Here is a 15506-nt window from a genome sequence, read left to right on the forward strand (position 1 = left end):
AGATTTTATTATGGTCCCGAGTATATGCCCGACATTCTGTGTTGAGTACCCCTAAACTACTCAAATCTATATCAATTGTATTTGTACAAGAGCCGATTAAACACGAGTATTTACTGTGAAATGGCTTATTTACGAGCCCTTTTCCAACAATGCAGAGTTAAGTTAGAAAATGTATGAATAATAATAAATAAAAATGTGCTAATAAAACTAGGAAAATAGTTACACAATAAAATAACAATAACGTGCTATAATACAAGAGTACGGTAGTGAGTCAATGTGCAAGGGGTATGAGGATAGTTTGAGATTAATTAGGTAATATGTACATGTAGTAGGAAAAAGAATAGGCAATCGGATTAGATAATAACGAGTACAGCAGGCATTAGAAGAGTGTGAAAGGGTTAAAGCTGATCTGTGTGAGTGTGGGTGTGTTTTGCGTCAATATGTATGGTGTGGTGTGGTGTGTGTGTGTGTGTGTGTGTGTGCTGTTGTGGTGTGTGTGTGCGTGTGCGTGATGCGTGTGTGTTGGGATATGTCAGTGTAGTACCCCCCTGTGTGAGTGGTCGTAAGTTAGTGGTGTCATTAGCCAGTGTAAAAAGAAGTATAACAAAAACACGAAAGCTTTATTCACTCTTCGTTTTTTGAGAACAATTTAAATATTGTTTAATTATACCATTTATCACAAATCTGACTTCGAGTCTTACTGGCTGATATTCTTAGAACGAAAACATGATTGATTAACCGTATCTCCAGGTGTTCCTACCTAGCCTGAGCATTGATGTTGATATTCTAAAGAGAGAGGGGGTGGGAAGGACCACATACCCCAAGCATGATTCATAGCAACTGATCATTTCCCAGCCTGCAGACAGTTTTCCCCAAGCTTTAGTCCTGTGTGGTGCTCTGTTGTGTGTGTGTTGTTGTGTGTGTGGTGTGTGTGTGTGTGGTGTGTGTGGTGTGTGTGTGTGTGGTGTGGGGTTGTGTATTGTGTTGTGTGAGTGTGGTTCGAGTGTGGAGTGTGGTGTGTGTTGTTGGTGTGTGTGTTGTGTGTGTGTTGTGTGGTGTGTCAGTTCCTTGCAGTGCAAGAGAGAGTGAGTGATGTTATGCTGTCAGGGGTTGTAGGGGAGGATCATGCCCTTTAATAGCGGAAAGAGGTGTTGAATAAACTTTGGTGTGGATATGTTTTGTCACACCAATCTGACCACTTCTCTGTTAAACAACTTCCTAACTTAACAAGTAAATGGAGCTTGCCTTGTAGTGAAGGAAACATTAAGCTCACTATCAAAGAGTTTTTATGGGGCTGTATTTATGGATTGCGCTATTGAGAAAATGCTGCCGTTCATTGACAACTTCTTACAAGAATGCGGAAAAAAACACAATCCATTGGATAAAAGTCAATAAGAAAATGAAACAGAGCTAGTTATTGTGATACATATGATAAAGTTTCAGTTGTTAATCAAAGCTATGATTATGGTTTATGTGAAATAATCTGCTATTAACTGTTCCTCTTACGAGTTCTATTGCCCCGTCTGTCTGCGCTAAGTATGTGACAGGGCTTTTAGTATATTCGGCTTAGATATGATATTTATGCAGATATACATAGTAATCATATGCAGAGAGCAGTTACGTCATCAATTGCTGTTCACTGTATGACATCAGCTTGGCGCAGCACATCTCCATTGTGCTCATGCATCATCATCGCGCGAGCGGGCACAAACATGATATCAAGGACATACTGACATTGAAAATAAAGCATTGCCACTTGGGGTATTCTTAATATGTATTTACTCTCCATAAGTCACTTGAAGACGACACTGTCATAGCTGTACCAGATTTTGCTGATTGTTGACAAAGTTTGTTGTCGTTCTGTGCACAAGTACCAACACTCCCCACCGAGCGTTCTTTAGTGGGGGTGCGAAATTAGGGACAGGCATACAACAGCCGATTGTCAATTTCATTGAGATGTTTTGATTGCATGTAATATGATCATGGTTTTTATCAAGCTCTCTACCCAGTATGTTGTAAACTCAATCTAGTCGGTAATTCTTGGGATGTACAGCAGGGGCTCGTTCTGTACTTAGCCTACTGTGGTAAACTTAACTGGTGGTCATGTCGGTGTCTCTAAGTAGTGTTTAGAGAGAATAAGTAGGATACGTTCATCCAAAGGCCATACCCGGGCCAGCACCCAGACAGATTGGGTGGGGCGAACGTAATCTGATCGTGTCTGTATGATGGCTTGGCTCCTGCAGACGTTATGGAGGCAATGACTTTGCACACTGCTCTGCTGTTCCTAGAAGCTGTCTTCATCAGCGTCTGCCCCCAAAGCCTTTCATTAACCTCTCCCCAGCCCCTACTCTCTGGTGGGTTAGAGGATCGATCCATCCAGTCATTTATTATCGCCCGCTCGCCTGTGTGCTGTTTTGTCATACGATTGCATGTTAGTGGACTATACAGGTTTTTTCTTATCCTTTTTTTTGGTTTTTTTTTTTTACAATAGTCCCCCTTCTCTATGCCCTTGGGAGGCATCCTTTTGATTACACTGGCAGCGGTCCTTCAGGTCTAGACTCTTAGACTGAATATTATCCAAGATAACCTGAACTGCCCTATTGTTGTTTTTTTTTTTTTTTTTTTTATTTTTTTTTTTTTTTTTGTTTCTTTTTATTTTTCCCTGACAAGCTATGCTCTATTTCAAACCATGGACATAGGCATACCTTGCATCTTGCTCGTGCACTCAAGTCTAAGTGTTCATGTGCACCAGCAAGGTGGATGAAGTTCGCAGGCATTTCAATCAAATGTCTTTACACAGCGACTTCAGTATTAAATATTACAAGTTATATTCAGAGAATGCTATGGTTATTGAAAAATCCGTGCTCCATTTTTTTATCTTGCCGAGACGTCTGGCACATTTTCTTCACATTAATCGCTAAATCACTCGAACGTCAAAAAACAAACCACCATTTTATGACTCGATGTGAACATATCCTGTCAAAACATGATTTTTATCTTGCCAAGTTAAAGGATTATCTCTTCTTTGAAGGCGAGGACGGTGGCGGGGCTCCTGGAACGGGAGTACAGGATCGGAGTAACAATAACAATAACCATCACAACCATACCAATAATATTGGCGGAGGTYMTGGTGACACAGGGCTTTTGCAAGGGAAGAACAAGTTATGTGTCCTGTACGAGGGTTCTTCAAGTGAGACGAAAGGACGAGGCTGCAACATAACAGAATGCGTCCCCGTGCCCAGCTCAGAACATGTGGCCGAAATAGTGGGGAGACAAGGTAAAGATTCCAACCAAATGTTCCTATTGAAAGTTATGTTGCAGTACTGAGCTTAATGTGTGTCCCTGTAGTTTGTAGGGTGTTTTGATAATGCTCTATAACTGTTACGTTAGCTGGTGTTATTGATATAGAAAAGGGAGTGGTGTTATTTTTTGTTGTATTCTTCTACACAGGCTTCCTTACCACTCTTTGGCCATGGTAACAAATCTGTTTCAAGTTAACATACAGTGGCAGAAACTGCAACATTGTTGCAACTAGGCTCTGTTCTATTGTCTGTCTAGTGGATTTCAAACGTGGGGAGACACAAAGCAGGACTGTAACCGTTACCTCATGGGCGCATTATTCTACATCCAGCCATCAATGTCAGCTCACAGACGCACACTTCAGGCAGGGATAGCACTTGCTTCCTTTGTCGTCTGAACGCGCGAGACTGTTAAAAAAAAACGCAACGTGCTGCTGGTAACGGAGGAATCTCGTTCGCCSTGAAATGTTTACAAATMATTTATTCTCTTTATTGTGAATAGAACTTGTATTTGAGTGACGATTGATGTTTTCAAGCTGTTGTTTTCGGTTTCGTAAATTCTAATTATGTTAATTGTTTTTTGTTGCTGACTGCCCCAGTGACACAATTAGACAATGGCAAGTGTGTTTCTCTATATTCTCTTTTCTTGAGCAGTTTAAAAGTGAATTCACAGATTTAAGATGGATATATCTGTGTATTGAGTAATTATCGAAGACCTCGACATGAACTTGAATGACAGCAGCTGTCAAACAAAGGTGTGAAAGTGAGGGGAGGGGTACCTTATTAGGCAGTGTTACCAGTAGACACTTGGGATGATCATAGGAATCGAAGCGTGACTCAGCCAGAAGTTGGACCAACGTGTCGAGTTGAATGTTGTGTGGTTCTTCTATTTTCTGATATCAAATAATAACAAAATATGTTGCCTTTTTAAAACCTATTGCCCATATTGTTATTGTGATCAACTCAAATTGGCTATTTATCAGACTGTAATATATTGATTCTCCAGATTGCTTGTAACCTGTACGACTCTCAGAACCAGCAACTTATTGCTTTGTGCTACATGGTGGTTTTGTTTGACTGCACCTATTGTTGTGATGAGTCCAAACGATACAGAGGGGTTGGTTAGACAAGCAGGGATAAATGGGTGGGTGGATGGTTGGTGGGTCAGAGGCACTGGGTATTAAAAGGGAGTCACACCCAAACCAAGCGCTCCCTTACCTAATGGGGGGGGGGGGGCAAGGGAAACCAATTCAGCCAGTGGATCCTAATTCATGTTTTGGGGGTTACACAAATCCACAGGTCCCCACAATGTCAACTGGGTCCAAGGCAGCAGAGACCATTTGCTTCAACTCCATTTMTTCTACAGATGTGGGGATCTGGTTTTTGTTGTGCCGTTAAGTGCCCTCATCTTCCTGTGCGTCTCCTGTTCATTACTCTGAAGTGTAAGCTTCGCATTTTAATGGGGTAACTGAAGACAGCCGGAGGGTGGATCCAGTGAGCACAAGTGCAGCAGAGGGCTTTGTGTTGACTGAGAAGTGCTGATTTGGGGGATTTGGGATGAGCTCTTTTTGATTCAGGGCCTCGTTAGTTAGTTCACATTCAACGCCCTCCTTCCCAGGGACGACTACTGCCTGGTGAATCTGGCAAGTTAATGTCCCGTCCTGGAGAGGCGAATGTTATCATTTTCTCCTTTGTCAAAGTCATTTGAACTGAATCCGGCCGGAGGATGCTTTTGTGTCGTCTAGGGCTATATTATTACGACTTTAGGTCAAGGGAGGGTTTGCTGTGCATGCGCCACTAACAATGCACACAGTACTGGAAAGCATGCTCTCCAAGTGAAAGAAATGACATACAGTTGTGGAATGATTTAGAATGATCTTTGTCATTTGCCTGAAGGAAATTGTAAAGGTTCCAGTGGAGTACTTTTCTTTGTCTCCTCTGTTCATAGTTTTACGTTTTATGTCACCTATTGGTCTCAACTTAAATACCCATTCACCTTCCTGCTACAAAGGATCACAAAACCTTACATCTATCCTAAGTTAACACATGGTTTAATATAAWAACATTGTGGTTATTGCATGAGTTATAACTATTATACATATATATTAAATAACTATCATACATATTATYAAGCTTGAGTGTTCCATCTAACACCATCATGCTTGAACCCCAACTAATATCATCACCGCCATCATCCTCAATAAATAAATAATAATTGTAGTTTGAACTCTTCAGCCCTCAGAGCCTCACWGAGTCACTCAGTCAGTGCCATCTAGGCTTCTGAAGTTTGTGCCCTAGTAAGTGGGGCTATTTAGTAGCATTAGGGAAGCACATCTCCCTTGGTTAGAGGTGTTCAGACATTTGATCCACACCGCTAAAGTCCCTGCCCAGGGACTGCAGTTGAAAATAAGTAGGCTGGCTAAAACTGGCACTTTTATAGTAATGTTGATTAATGTGCACTGTCCCTGGTAAAACGACATTTAATAAAGTAAGTGAAGTAAAGCGTATTTAGGCTACTGATGTAATGGTGTGCTGTGATTTGTAGTGCTACTCAGAAAAACGAGCTGAGACCTGACCATTGAATAAATTGCTAGTTATTGTTACCAGACCACAGACATACATAAGCCTCTTAAATACACTGCTAAGGGGAGACACGCAGGGATTCTTAGAGGTGGAACATAAACTTGCATTTCAGAATGAGAACGGTAGCTGCACACCTGCGTATATGTCACCACAGGCTGCCGTAGTGGTGTGTTGCATGCCGTTTCCTGTTGGGTGTAATATACACTGTACGGCTGTGTTTACCATATCCCTCTTGACCTCAAGTGCTCTTAACCACCCTACTCTACAATTACTCATTTTTTATTCCCCTCTTGTATTATTATCTTGTCTCAGTATTAGAGCCGAAGGTAATTTGACATGATATAGCATTAGCCTGTACTCTCTCAAATCTAGACTCTCGCTAAAAGCACTTAATATTGTCAGCTTTTACACACTGATCAAAAACAGAACATATGCACTGCAATAAATGACCCAAAAATGATGTATGTGTGGGCCGGAGGTACCAGACTTGTCAGTTCAAGGAGAGGGGCTGGTTGTTCGTGGCAACACTGTTGAATGCATCCATAACTGTAGCCATAGCACAGAATAGTTCTGATGTCCTTTGGAAATGTGTACAATAACTCATCTGTTTAGCAATGTTAGATATAGGAAATCAAATAATGGGGTGTTCTAAAAATACTTTGAGGTCTACAGTATCTTCAATTATTTCAGATTGTACAGCAGATTGAGACTTGATGCCATGTGAAAACATGTGACTTAGTAATGATAATCTTGGCAGAAATGGGGAAAAAAGTGTAATASTGTAAAATGTTGTAAAGGGGATAAAGACTAGTGACCATTGCTGGACTGTCTAAAAACTCTGAAGTTGTGAGCATTTTAGACCAAAATTTGCCATCTTTTAAAAAGGTATGTCAAAGGTCAACTATCAATTCTGTCTTTATTTCCATAGAAGAAGAAAAAAACATAAAAAATAGCTTTGTATTACCATGTAGTAGTAACAKTCTTAGCTATTCCAAATTCCTCATCTTTGATGAGTGTATCAGAAAATTGAATAAAAATGGTGTCCTTGGCTTTTTAAAAACTTTGTCTTTTGTTTCTGCAGGTTGCAAGATCAAAGCCTTGCGGGCCAAGACCAACACCTACATCAAGACTCCCGTGAGGGGCGAGGAGCCGGTGTTTCTCATCACGGGCCGAAAGGAGGATGTGGCCCTGGCCCGGCGCGAGATCATCTCTGCCGCCGAGCACTTCTCCATGCTCCGAGCTTCCCGCAACAAGCTGGGTGTGTCGTTCAGCGGTTCCCCGCCTGCGCCTCTGCCGGGCCAGACCACCATCCAGGTGAGGGTGCCCTACCGCGTGGTGGGGCTGGTGGTGGGGCCCAAGGGTTCCACCATCAAACGCATCCAACAGCAAACCTGCACCTACATRGTCACCCCTAGCCGAGACCGTGACCCRGTCTTCGAGATCACGGGATCACCRAGCAACGCCGAGAGGGCCCGTGAGGAGATCGAGGCGCACATCGCATTCCGAACGGGAGGTCTGCARGACCACAACAACGAGAATGACTGCTTGGGGCCGGATGGCGGCAGCCCAGTAGGCTCCGGGGGTCTGGAGAGRCGCCTGCAGCAGGTGTGGGGTCTGCAGGGGGGCCAGCGCAAGCCYTTGACCAGRAGCTTCCGCCAGAACTTCTCAGATGCCATGGTTGGAGGAGGYGAAGGAGGTGGGGTAATCTWCAGCAAGGGCAACTTCAACAGCCCTGGAGAGAAGCCCTGCTCCTACTTTGGCTCAGAGGGCACCCAGAGTTGGGGAGACCCAGACTACCCAAAACAGGTGGCTTTCTATGCCCAGCAGCGCTCCAAGAGCTTTGGAGGCCTGCCCCTGCCCCTAACCAGACTCTCTCCAGGCCTTTCTGACCCCTGTGGAGGGAACAACGGCAACTCCTCGGGCACCAGCATCACTATTCTGTCTGGCTCGCCTCATGCCCAGGCCCGCCGTGCCCACAGCGAGCCAACCTCGGGAGCGGGGTTCCCTGGACGCCTCCCTGTACCGGACTCGCCACCGGCCATCCTCCGGGACTGCATGACCTGCTTCGAGAGCAAAGTGACGGCCGCCCTGGTGCCCTGCGGCCACAACCTCTTCTGCATGGAGTGTGCCATCCGCATCTGTGAGCTCAACCATCCAGAGTGCCCGGTGTGCCACACCCTGGTCTCTCAGGCTATCCGAATATTCTCCTAAAAAACACCACGTCAGTTTTTATCATTCGTTTTATCACAGTGTTTGTTCGACAATTATTTACTATTATTATTATTATGATTATTATTATACTTTTCTTTTCTCAGAAAATGTTAAAACAAACAAGCAGATATTTTAGAAGGCACTGCTTGCTTTACTAAAAAGTATAAGAAATATTTTGAATTTTTTCTTTTATATATATACATATATATTTTATAAAAGTTTTGTTTATAAGAAAAGTATAGTACCTAGCATTTTTTCAGTTTTTTTTTACTGCTGCTGTTTTTCATTCACGAATCACAGTATGGGCGGAGTAGTAGGAACGTGAACATTTTACGATTCAGATTTATTTTACCATGAAGTGGTTTTATATGGAGAAAAGGAAGGAGGTGATAATTGAGGTTRAGTTTAACTCCCTGGTATCTTATCTGTACCTGAATGATATGGGAAGTCAAAATCAAACAGAAGGAAAAAGATTGAATCTTTCATTGCACCTTATAATCGTCTTAGTTTCGGATAGTCAGATTAATGATTGTCAATCATCCKGAAAAATAACGTAGCTGATGAAAAGGTAAATCCCTCAATGTGGCTCGAAAAAATGGAACAAGCTTTGATATTGTCATTGAAAGTCTAAATTTGTTCCAATCGAAGGACAGACTATTCCATCATTGTCATCTTTCTGACATTTGTGTCCCTTTACAAGCTCTTTGTTATACCTGGTAGTCRTCCCTAAACACCTGTTAGAATGGTAACAATATGGGACAGAATAGCAGACAAACGCCTTTCTTTATGCAGATATGTCTTACAGATTTCCTTTTTCACAAAGAGGTGAATGAATGCAACACATTGTATTGCTGAAATATCACTGCAGTTTGGTGAAAAGTTACAGCGATGCCTGTTCCTCGTGGCACTTGAAAAGCATGTTTCTTTCGCCGGTGTTAAGCACTGATTTAATTTGTGAGGCCAAAASCCTTGGAATTCATCCAGTTGGCTAATTTGGGAGATCCGTCTCCCCGACGGACTAGTTTCAAAGCCAACTTATACCCACTTTATTGTCTTATGTGGTAATTTAGCTGTTATCTGAACGATGTAGGACAAAAATGAGAGCCACTTTTGACAGGCATCTCTCTGAGGTTTGCGCAGTTAGAGCGTCAGCCATTAGAGTGGACAGAAGCTGAGGAAAACACTGAGCTGTTCTCTGAATTGGTAATAGAGTGTGCCTAAATGGGCGAAAAGCTCCTAGAATACAGTACCACCATCCACAACGCTCCCTCGCCACCCCCGTCCAGCAGCTTTGTATTTTAGCTCAGAGGCCTATAATTATCAGAGCTGTGCAGAAGCAGGTGTTTAATAGCCCCCTCTTTTTCTATTTTCTTTGGGAGTGGCTTACCCCCCCTCGCTTACTGTTCGATCGTTGGCTGTTGAAGGTAGTAATGACTGCAGCTGACCCACAATGCATTGCCTCCCTGAGTGGGGCGTATTGTCTGGGCCCAGCGGTGGCGTGGGCCCGGAGTGCTCGGACACGGCCCGGAGAGACTCATTGATAATTAGGCAAATTGTCCGGTCCAGGTGCGGACCGTGTGGCGACCCTGGTGCTGAATGGGGGGTGAGACAGAGTCCCGGCGTGGGCTGCTGACCGCCCCACCCCTCTGTCACAGGCACAGAAGGTCCAGTCTGGGTGCAGCTGGGCGAATGGGACCCCTCCTTCCATATCCCCCTCCCTCTTTCCTTCTCTGCTGCTCTGAGCTATCCCTACTGGGGAGAGGGGCCTCCTTTGTCCCAACACTCAGGAAAAAAGCAGCATATGAAAGAAAGAGACCAACTGAACAGGCTGCCAGCTCTGAAATGAGAGTGAGGGGACTTTGGAGAAAGAAAGGATATCTACAGTGTCAGTAGATACAGTAATTACCTAGTGTACAATTCTGACACACAGATCCAATTCTTTGAAATGCCCCACTGAACTAGATGTCTCCATGTGTTCTCAATAAGATAAGGGCATGAAAACATGCAGACATATATCATTTAAGAGTACGAGGAGTCTGATCACTTGGAGTTCATCGCCCCCCCAATTTGGATGGAGGCCTTTGTGACAGAGAGRGAGTGCAGATCGAAGTTTCCATAGAGAGCKCCCCCGCCCCCCTTTATCTCCTGTCTGTATGGGACATCCTGCAGCTGCCCACTCACCACAGACACACAGGCTTAGCCAATGGCAGGCTAGCACTGGGCCTTCAGAATGAAATCAGACGATTGTAATTGACAGGAAAGCGGAGGAAACGCCCCATTTAGCCACCACTCATGCTGAATCAAATTACACACCCTTTGCCTCTGCCTTAGCCCCAGCCTGGGGATTTCAGAGGGAGGGAGGGGGGATTAGAGCCGTTGGAGGATAAGAGGGGGGCTTTTTGGGGTGGAGAGAGAGAAGGCTGCTCCCAAAGAAAAGAGAACCTGCAGATCTAGTCTTTGTGAGAGGGGTAGTTAGAAGGCTGCTGCCTCATGTTTGCTGGTGGTGGCAGGTGAACAAGGACATGCTGGTGATTCAGCTGGTCTCCCACTAACACTGCATCAGATCGCTCTATTAAGTTGTTTTTTCAGGAGAACTCTTTTGCTCAACTTTTGTCCATCAAAATATGATGAATAGTTACAATAGACTGTTGTCCCTAGTCTAGGCAGCAACAGAGCCCCCCTTTCCCCATTCTATTGTCAGCAGACCACTCCTGTTGTCCATGGACTGTGAAGAAATAGAACTGTACTTTCAGAGTATCTAAATTTTATTACATATTTAGAAATCAATTGACTATTTATTAATGGGGAGAACTGCACAGTGGTTTGGTCTGAACTGTCAATGACAAWTTCAAGGCAGTATAACGCTGTTAACTGAATATAGTATTTTCTATTCTTTTTTTATTTTGTTTTAAGCCTTAATATTTTGTATTAAAAGATAAATATTGCTTTCACTTTGGCATGAAAGTTTAGTGACATACAGTAGGCCTTCAATAGTATTGCCCCTTAAAAAAAACTTTCACGTAACTATTTGTCAGAAAAGAACGTGAATCAACCGGGTTGGGTGGGATTAAATGGAATTGGGAAATTAGCCTCTTAAACCCTTTACATTAAAATATAGAGTAAAGCACCTTATTGTAAGAAAACACATATAATTAATACCAAACCGACCACTGATGGTGAATATTTCTTCATAGATTTTGAAAGACATGCACATAAGGTTTCCCTATCATGTTTTTATAATATAATTATTGTTATTCCTTGTAGTAGTGGTATTATGGGAGACCTCTCATCCATTCAGTCAGTACTGATGACTTGGTTGAGTTTGCACTGGTTTAATGTAGAGGGCTTTTTAGAGAGTCTCACTGTTTTAGAGGCTGTGGGAGAAATTTGCATTGTGCTTTATGAGAAAGGATTCTGCGCATCTGTGTGTATATATATATATCAGTAATTTACATCCAGTCAAATGCCTGCTATATAAGTGGGATTTTGATTATTTTTACAAGGTGAAAATATCCTTTTGAATTTGTTTGTTTATGGACTTTTAAGATCACTTTGATTTATATATATATATATAATGTCCCCTCATCCTTAAACATAAAGACATATATTGATAGGCTACTTATATGTATGGATCTAATAAACTTAAGCATTTCATCAAGTCAAATATATAGATAAGAATACCACAATACCACATACTGTAATGATGAATACAGGGCTGTATTGATGTTTCCACTGACATATACCGATACATTCTCTCAAATATGTAAAGACATGTGTTCTAAAATATTCCTAGATCCTTTTGGATGAATCAGGTTTTATGTACATTAGGATGAAAAGCAATAATGTCAATACTGCAACAGTAAACAAAAAAGCCAGTTTAGTAAGTTCATAGAATTCAGCACTATCCATAACGCAACCTTGATTCATTTGAATATTATTCCATTTTTGGTCTAATATCTTCTAAAAATGCATATGGATTTATGCCAATGTAGGATGAGAAATGTAATTAATTAGTAACAGTTTTAGGCACAATAGCATGTTTTTGTTGCTTTCCTACGTCTTGCTTTTAGTAARTTTTGACTGCTTAATCCCGTCTTTTTCACATTGAATATTAATAAGACTGCAAGTATACCTCAAATACAGGGTGTGCCAACACCAGTGCAACCTCAAGATTTCCTCCTCTTAGTATATGTGGAATTTTGAGATCACAATACCTATTATTTGGAAGAAACCAATTGCATTGTACAAGTAAGCTTTTCAGTGTAAACATACAATGCTTTTCAGAAACATAACATGAACAATTGAGGCATTTCCTGTCTGTCGAAAGCAGGAACTCATAACAACTTAAATCACACACTAAAGTAGACACAATGGTAAGACAGAAGGTTGGATTATTTCCATAGGATCTGTCGAAGACCTCTTCCATATGAACGTATTCTGATGCCCAATGCATTGAGCCAAACATTTTCATCACTTGGGAAAGTAGCATTTATTTAACATGTATTACTCTGTATTTATTCATGTTTAGGGAGAAACGTTTATAGTTACCATAAGCATATCATGAGAATATATTTCAGTTTTTAGATTGGTTCCAAAACATATTTTGTAGCTGATTTGATGGCACAAATTAATTATTTCTTTATGCTGTCTGTTATAAGTAGTTGTCATTATCCAGCATTTAGCTGATTTAAAATAAAAGGTCAAAAGGTAGCCAAAGAACAAAACCTTGGAAGAGGTTCGAGGACATCTATAGGAATGATATTGCGAATCGTAAGCTTACAATTCTACGAATGTTAACACATTTCGACCTTATCATAGTTTGGATTTATTGATGAAGGTGGCTGAGGTCAATACAATAATAATCAGCTTTCATTTTTAATAACCCGCTAGTGATAGTTTTGTCAAAAGTCATACAGCATACAAGCTTCAGTCAATATCTYTGAAATGGAGCTTGTCTCAATAAAGACATCCTGTTTCAGTTTGGTCTTTTTTTTATGCTACAGTAGCTTCAGTGATCGAGTACCCAATCACTGCCCAAAGACACCAGTCCTAATGCATCACCCTCTTAAGTTTTATTTATATTGGTATTATTGCCAACTTAGATTTATGAATAATGATGTCAATAAGTTTTGTTTCATCATCACAGCTCTTAATATGAAAACGCTAGACTTGTCTTGGGAAGTTTATGTTTCTTCAGAATGGGGCAGGAACACATACTAAATGAGAAAAATAAGGGTTCGAGATTTGTCTCGAACTTCAGCTGAAGSGCTAGATTCGTCTCAAAGACCCCAGACTGAACAATAGTTGAATAATGCATAAGAAAGTTGTTAAGATTACACAAATACCCTGCAGTACCTTTGTTAGYGTTCAAAAATAATACTGCGGTTTTAATTTAATATTGTTTCTAGTTAACTCTATTCTCCATGTCGAAGTATGATAGCTGAAGTTTAGTACAGTACATAAGAGTAACAGTAAAATTAAGATCCRATGGCATTAACATATTTCATCAACATAACCACAAGGTYTATAAAAAYSRTTWAAYYAAWTWKYAWMGYKKWWWTWRWTWKRWRKWWWTWWRRWRSWMGWGMWYTWYWTYWWYWAYWDKWWWWAATYARMYRRMTKTWAMAWGAMGWYMWGRWMSWTYWWWMKWSCKKSRAMWWMAWGWASTKCWCRWCRTRRWMTYGTGYAYKAAKYAWGYRGGRGYMYASWRWWKMSMMYGYMGMKTYTRTKWTTKARTAWRTWTTTRWWTRYWTWYTMWMRMTTKTWWWKWATWWAWMWAASRAWKSAWASWKWSWKRYYWRWMRTTRRRTRTKWRWAAWMMWKKAKRRRTTWWMSKWTWWMMWWWAKKAWWAWWYSKKCCCRTTRKAYGYYMMYWWYGYAAWRCRTTWWAWTMYWMSKKRTWAYSKAWTWWTRRSYKRRWWRKKWAWRKSKAYYWMYYSKAYMWAWMSKWTTMYAWMMWAAAWWAAWTWKCKWMMSKKRRRRTTTWKCRTWTMGMTTWWWKKWTTTWAAYMMYYSRMGYAAYYAWTTMMMYYYAYGMTTRKKCBSKYMRRWWWYWMTMKMTRCWRKRACATWRATWMAWAGKAASRWWKWWAAAWYAAWAWWWWTWKWMWRWSTTWKWTKWATRTWMRTWYCWWYSYTMYMTWWTTKWTWSAWAGAKYYYSYMMYAYTKAGTRWSWMMKTGMWWMTTATMWAWYWKWWWKWKWYAAMYAAYKAWARWTYWGWYWKKRCWKYAYAWYTMTMTTTTWYWWWAAAAWWKKAYYAYMTWAWWWWWTTRRWAAKKKKYGYYAYMTMGMTTRRMKRWAKSYMWWAYAAAAAWAAAATYRMTTWTWTWTYWYAYWMWTYMYSWCWCKRCRKCWSTYTWTRWRWMTYWAWYWYAWAWYAGWMSWMYTGMGMMRRCCKRAMKMRWTATWTTWWKWRRRSKMATYRYCWKTWTRWKAYYYKACKKSWGRYRWRWCARWGMYYWWWTYWSASAYAAWAWWATAWWATWTTTWMYYMWTMMYGYMYTWTTWMWSWCWSWGKYRKWKWWRKMTGRSRCWKWWWRACARWTWTWTRTRMRYRKWSKYCWCTRTCTCTATGCTGCTTGCTTACCTTTTCCCCTTTGACTAACCCCATACTGACTGGCCCCATTACACATTTCCTCTGGAGTCTTAACTTGCTTTTATTAATCTCTAACTTTTTATGCTAACACAGCTTCAGTTGTGATTGCAATGCTGAGAACGAGTGATTCAGGTGTCCCGCAGGGYCACATGTTAAACACATTCAGATAAACACATTCATATGTCTACTACTTGGGACCCTTTGTGATTGGTAAGGCAAGAGAGGACATCATCAAAGCCTTAATGAATGATTACCTGAAAATTGGGCTCAAGTTTCTTTGTGAAAACATGACAGGGTGAGAACTGAGCTGAGTGATCAATAGTTTAGCACATAGGCACACTGTGTAGTAGATCTATGGTAACCAGCCACACACACACACCAACACATTCATAACCGTACTAGTTTGCATGTATCTTGTATGGTCACCTAGACTGGATAAACACCACAGATCCTATGTGTTTGGTTTTAACACAAGGGGTCTGGGGCTGGTTGTTCCTTGTAGATTTTCATAGTTGGCGCCCCTTCAGAAAACAGAAAAGGACAAGTGTTTCAGGTGAAGCAAAGAGAGGCCGTTTCTGTCCCCATGTGACACTCAGTARTTTACCCTTTTCATTTTCTCATCCCAGTTCTATAAAAAGGGAAGGAAAGCTTGATTGTCATTCCTTCACATATGGATGAACCTAAAATGCATTTATTTAATCTCAAAACTATGGTTAAAAGTTAATATTTGTCGTACATTTCAATATGTCAGGACGGTATATTTTCCGCCACAACTGACTGAAGCACGGGGACTGAAATGACCTTCCGGCCTTCACG

General features: G+C 41.1%; 1 protein-coding gene across 1 annotated transcript; it reads left to right on the plus strand.

Moving 5' to 3' along the window:
- Positions 1–2257: 2257 nt before the first annotated feature.
- On the plus strand, positions 2258–13072 carry LOC111958668 (RNA-binding protein MEX3A-like). The gene is made up of 3 exons (XM_023979922.2): positions 2258–2354; positions 3032–3277; positions 6964–13072. The coding sequence occupies exons 1-3, from the start codon at positions 2258–2260 to the stop codon at positions 8091–8093; spliced, it is 1473 nt and encodes a 490-aa protein (XP_023835690.1). The 3' UTR covers positions 8094–13072.
- The last annotated feature ends 2434 nt before the right edge of the window (positions 13073–15506 follow it).

The sequence above is a fragment of the Salvelinus sp. IW2-2015 genome, linkage group LG35 (genome assembly GCF_002910315.2).
Source record: "Salvelinus sp. IW2-2015 linkage group LG35, ASM291031v2, whole genome shotgun sequence".
Taxonomy (NCBI): Eukaryota; Metazoa; Chordata; class Actinopteri; order Salmoniformes; family Salmonidae; genus Salvelinus; species Salvelinus sp. IW2-2015.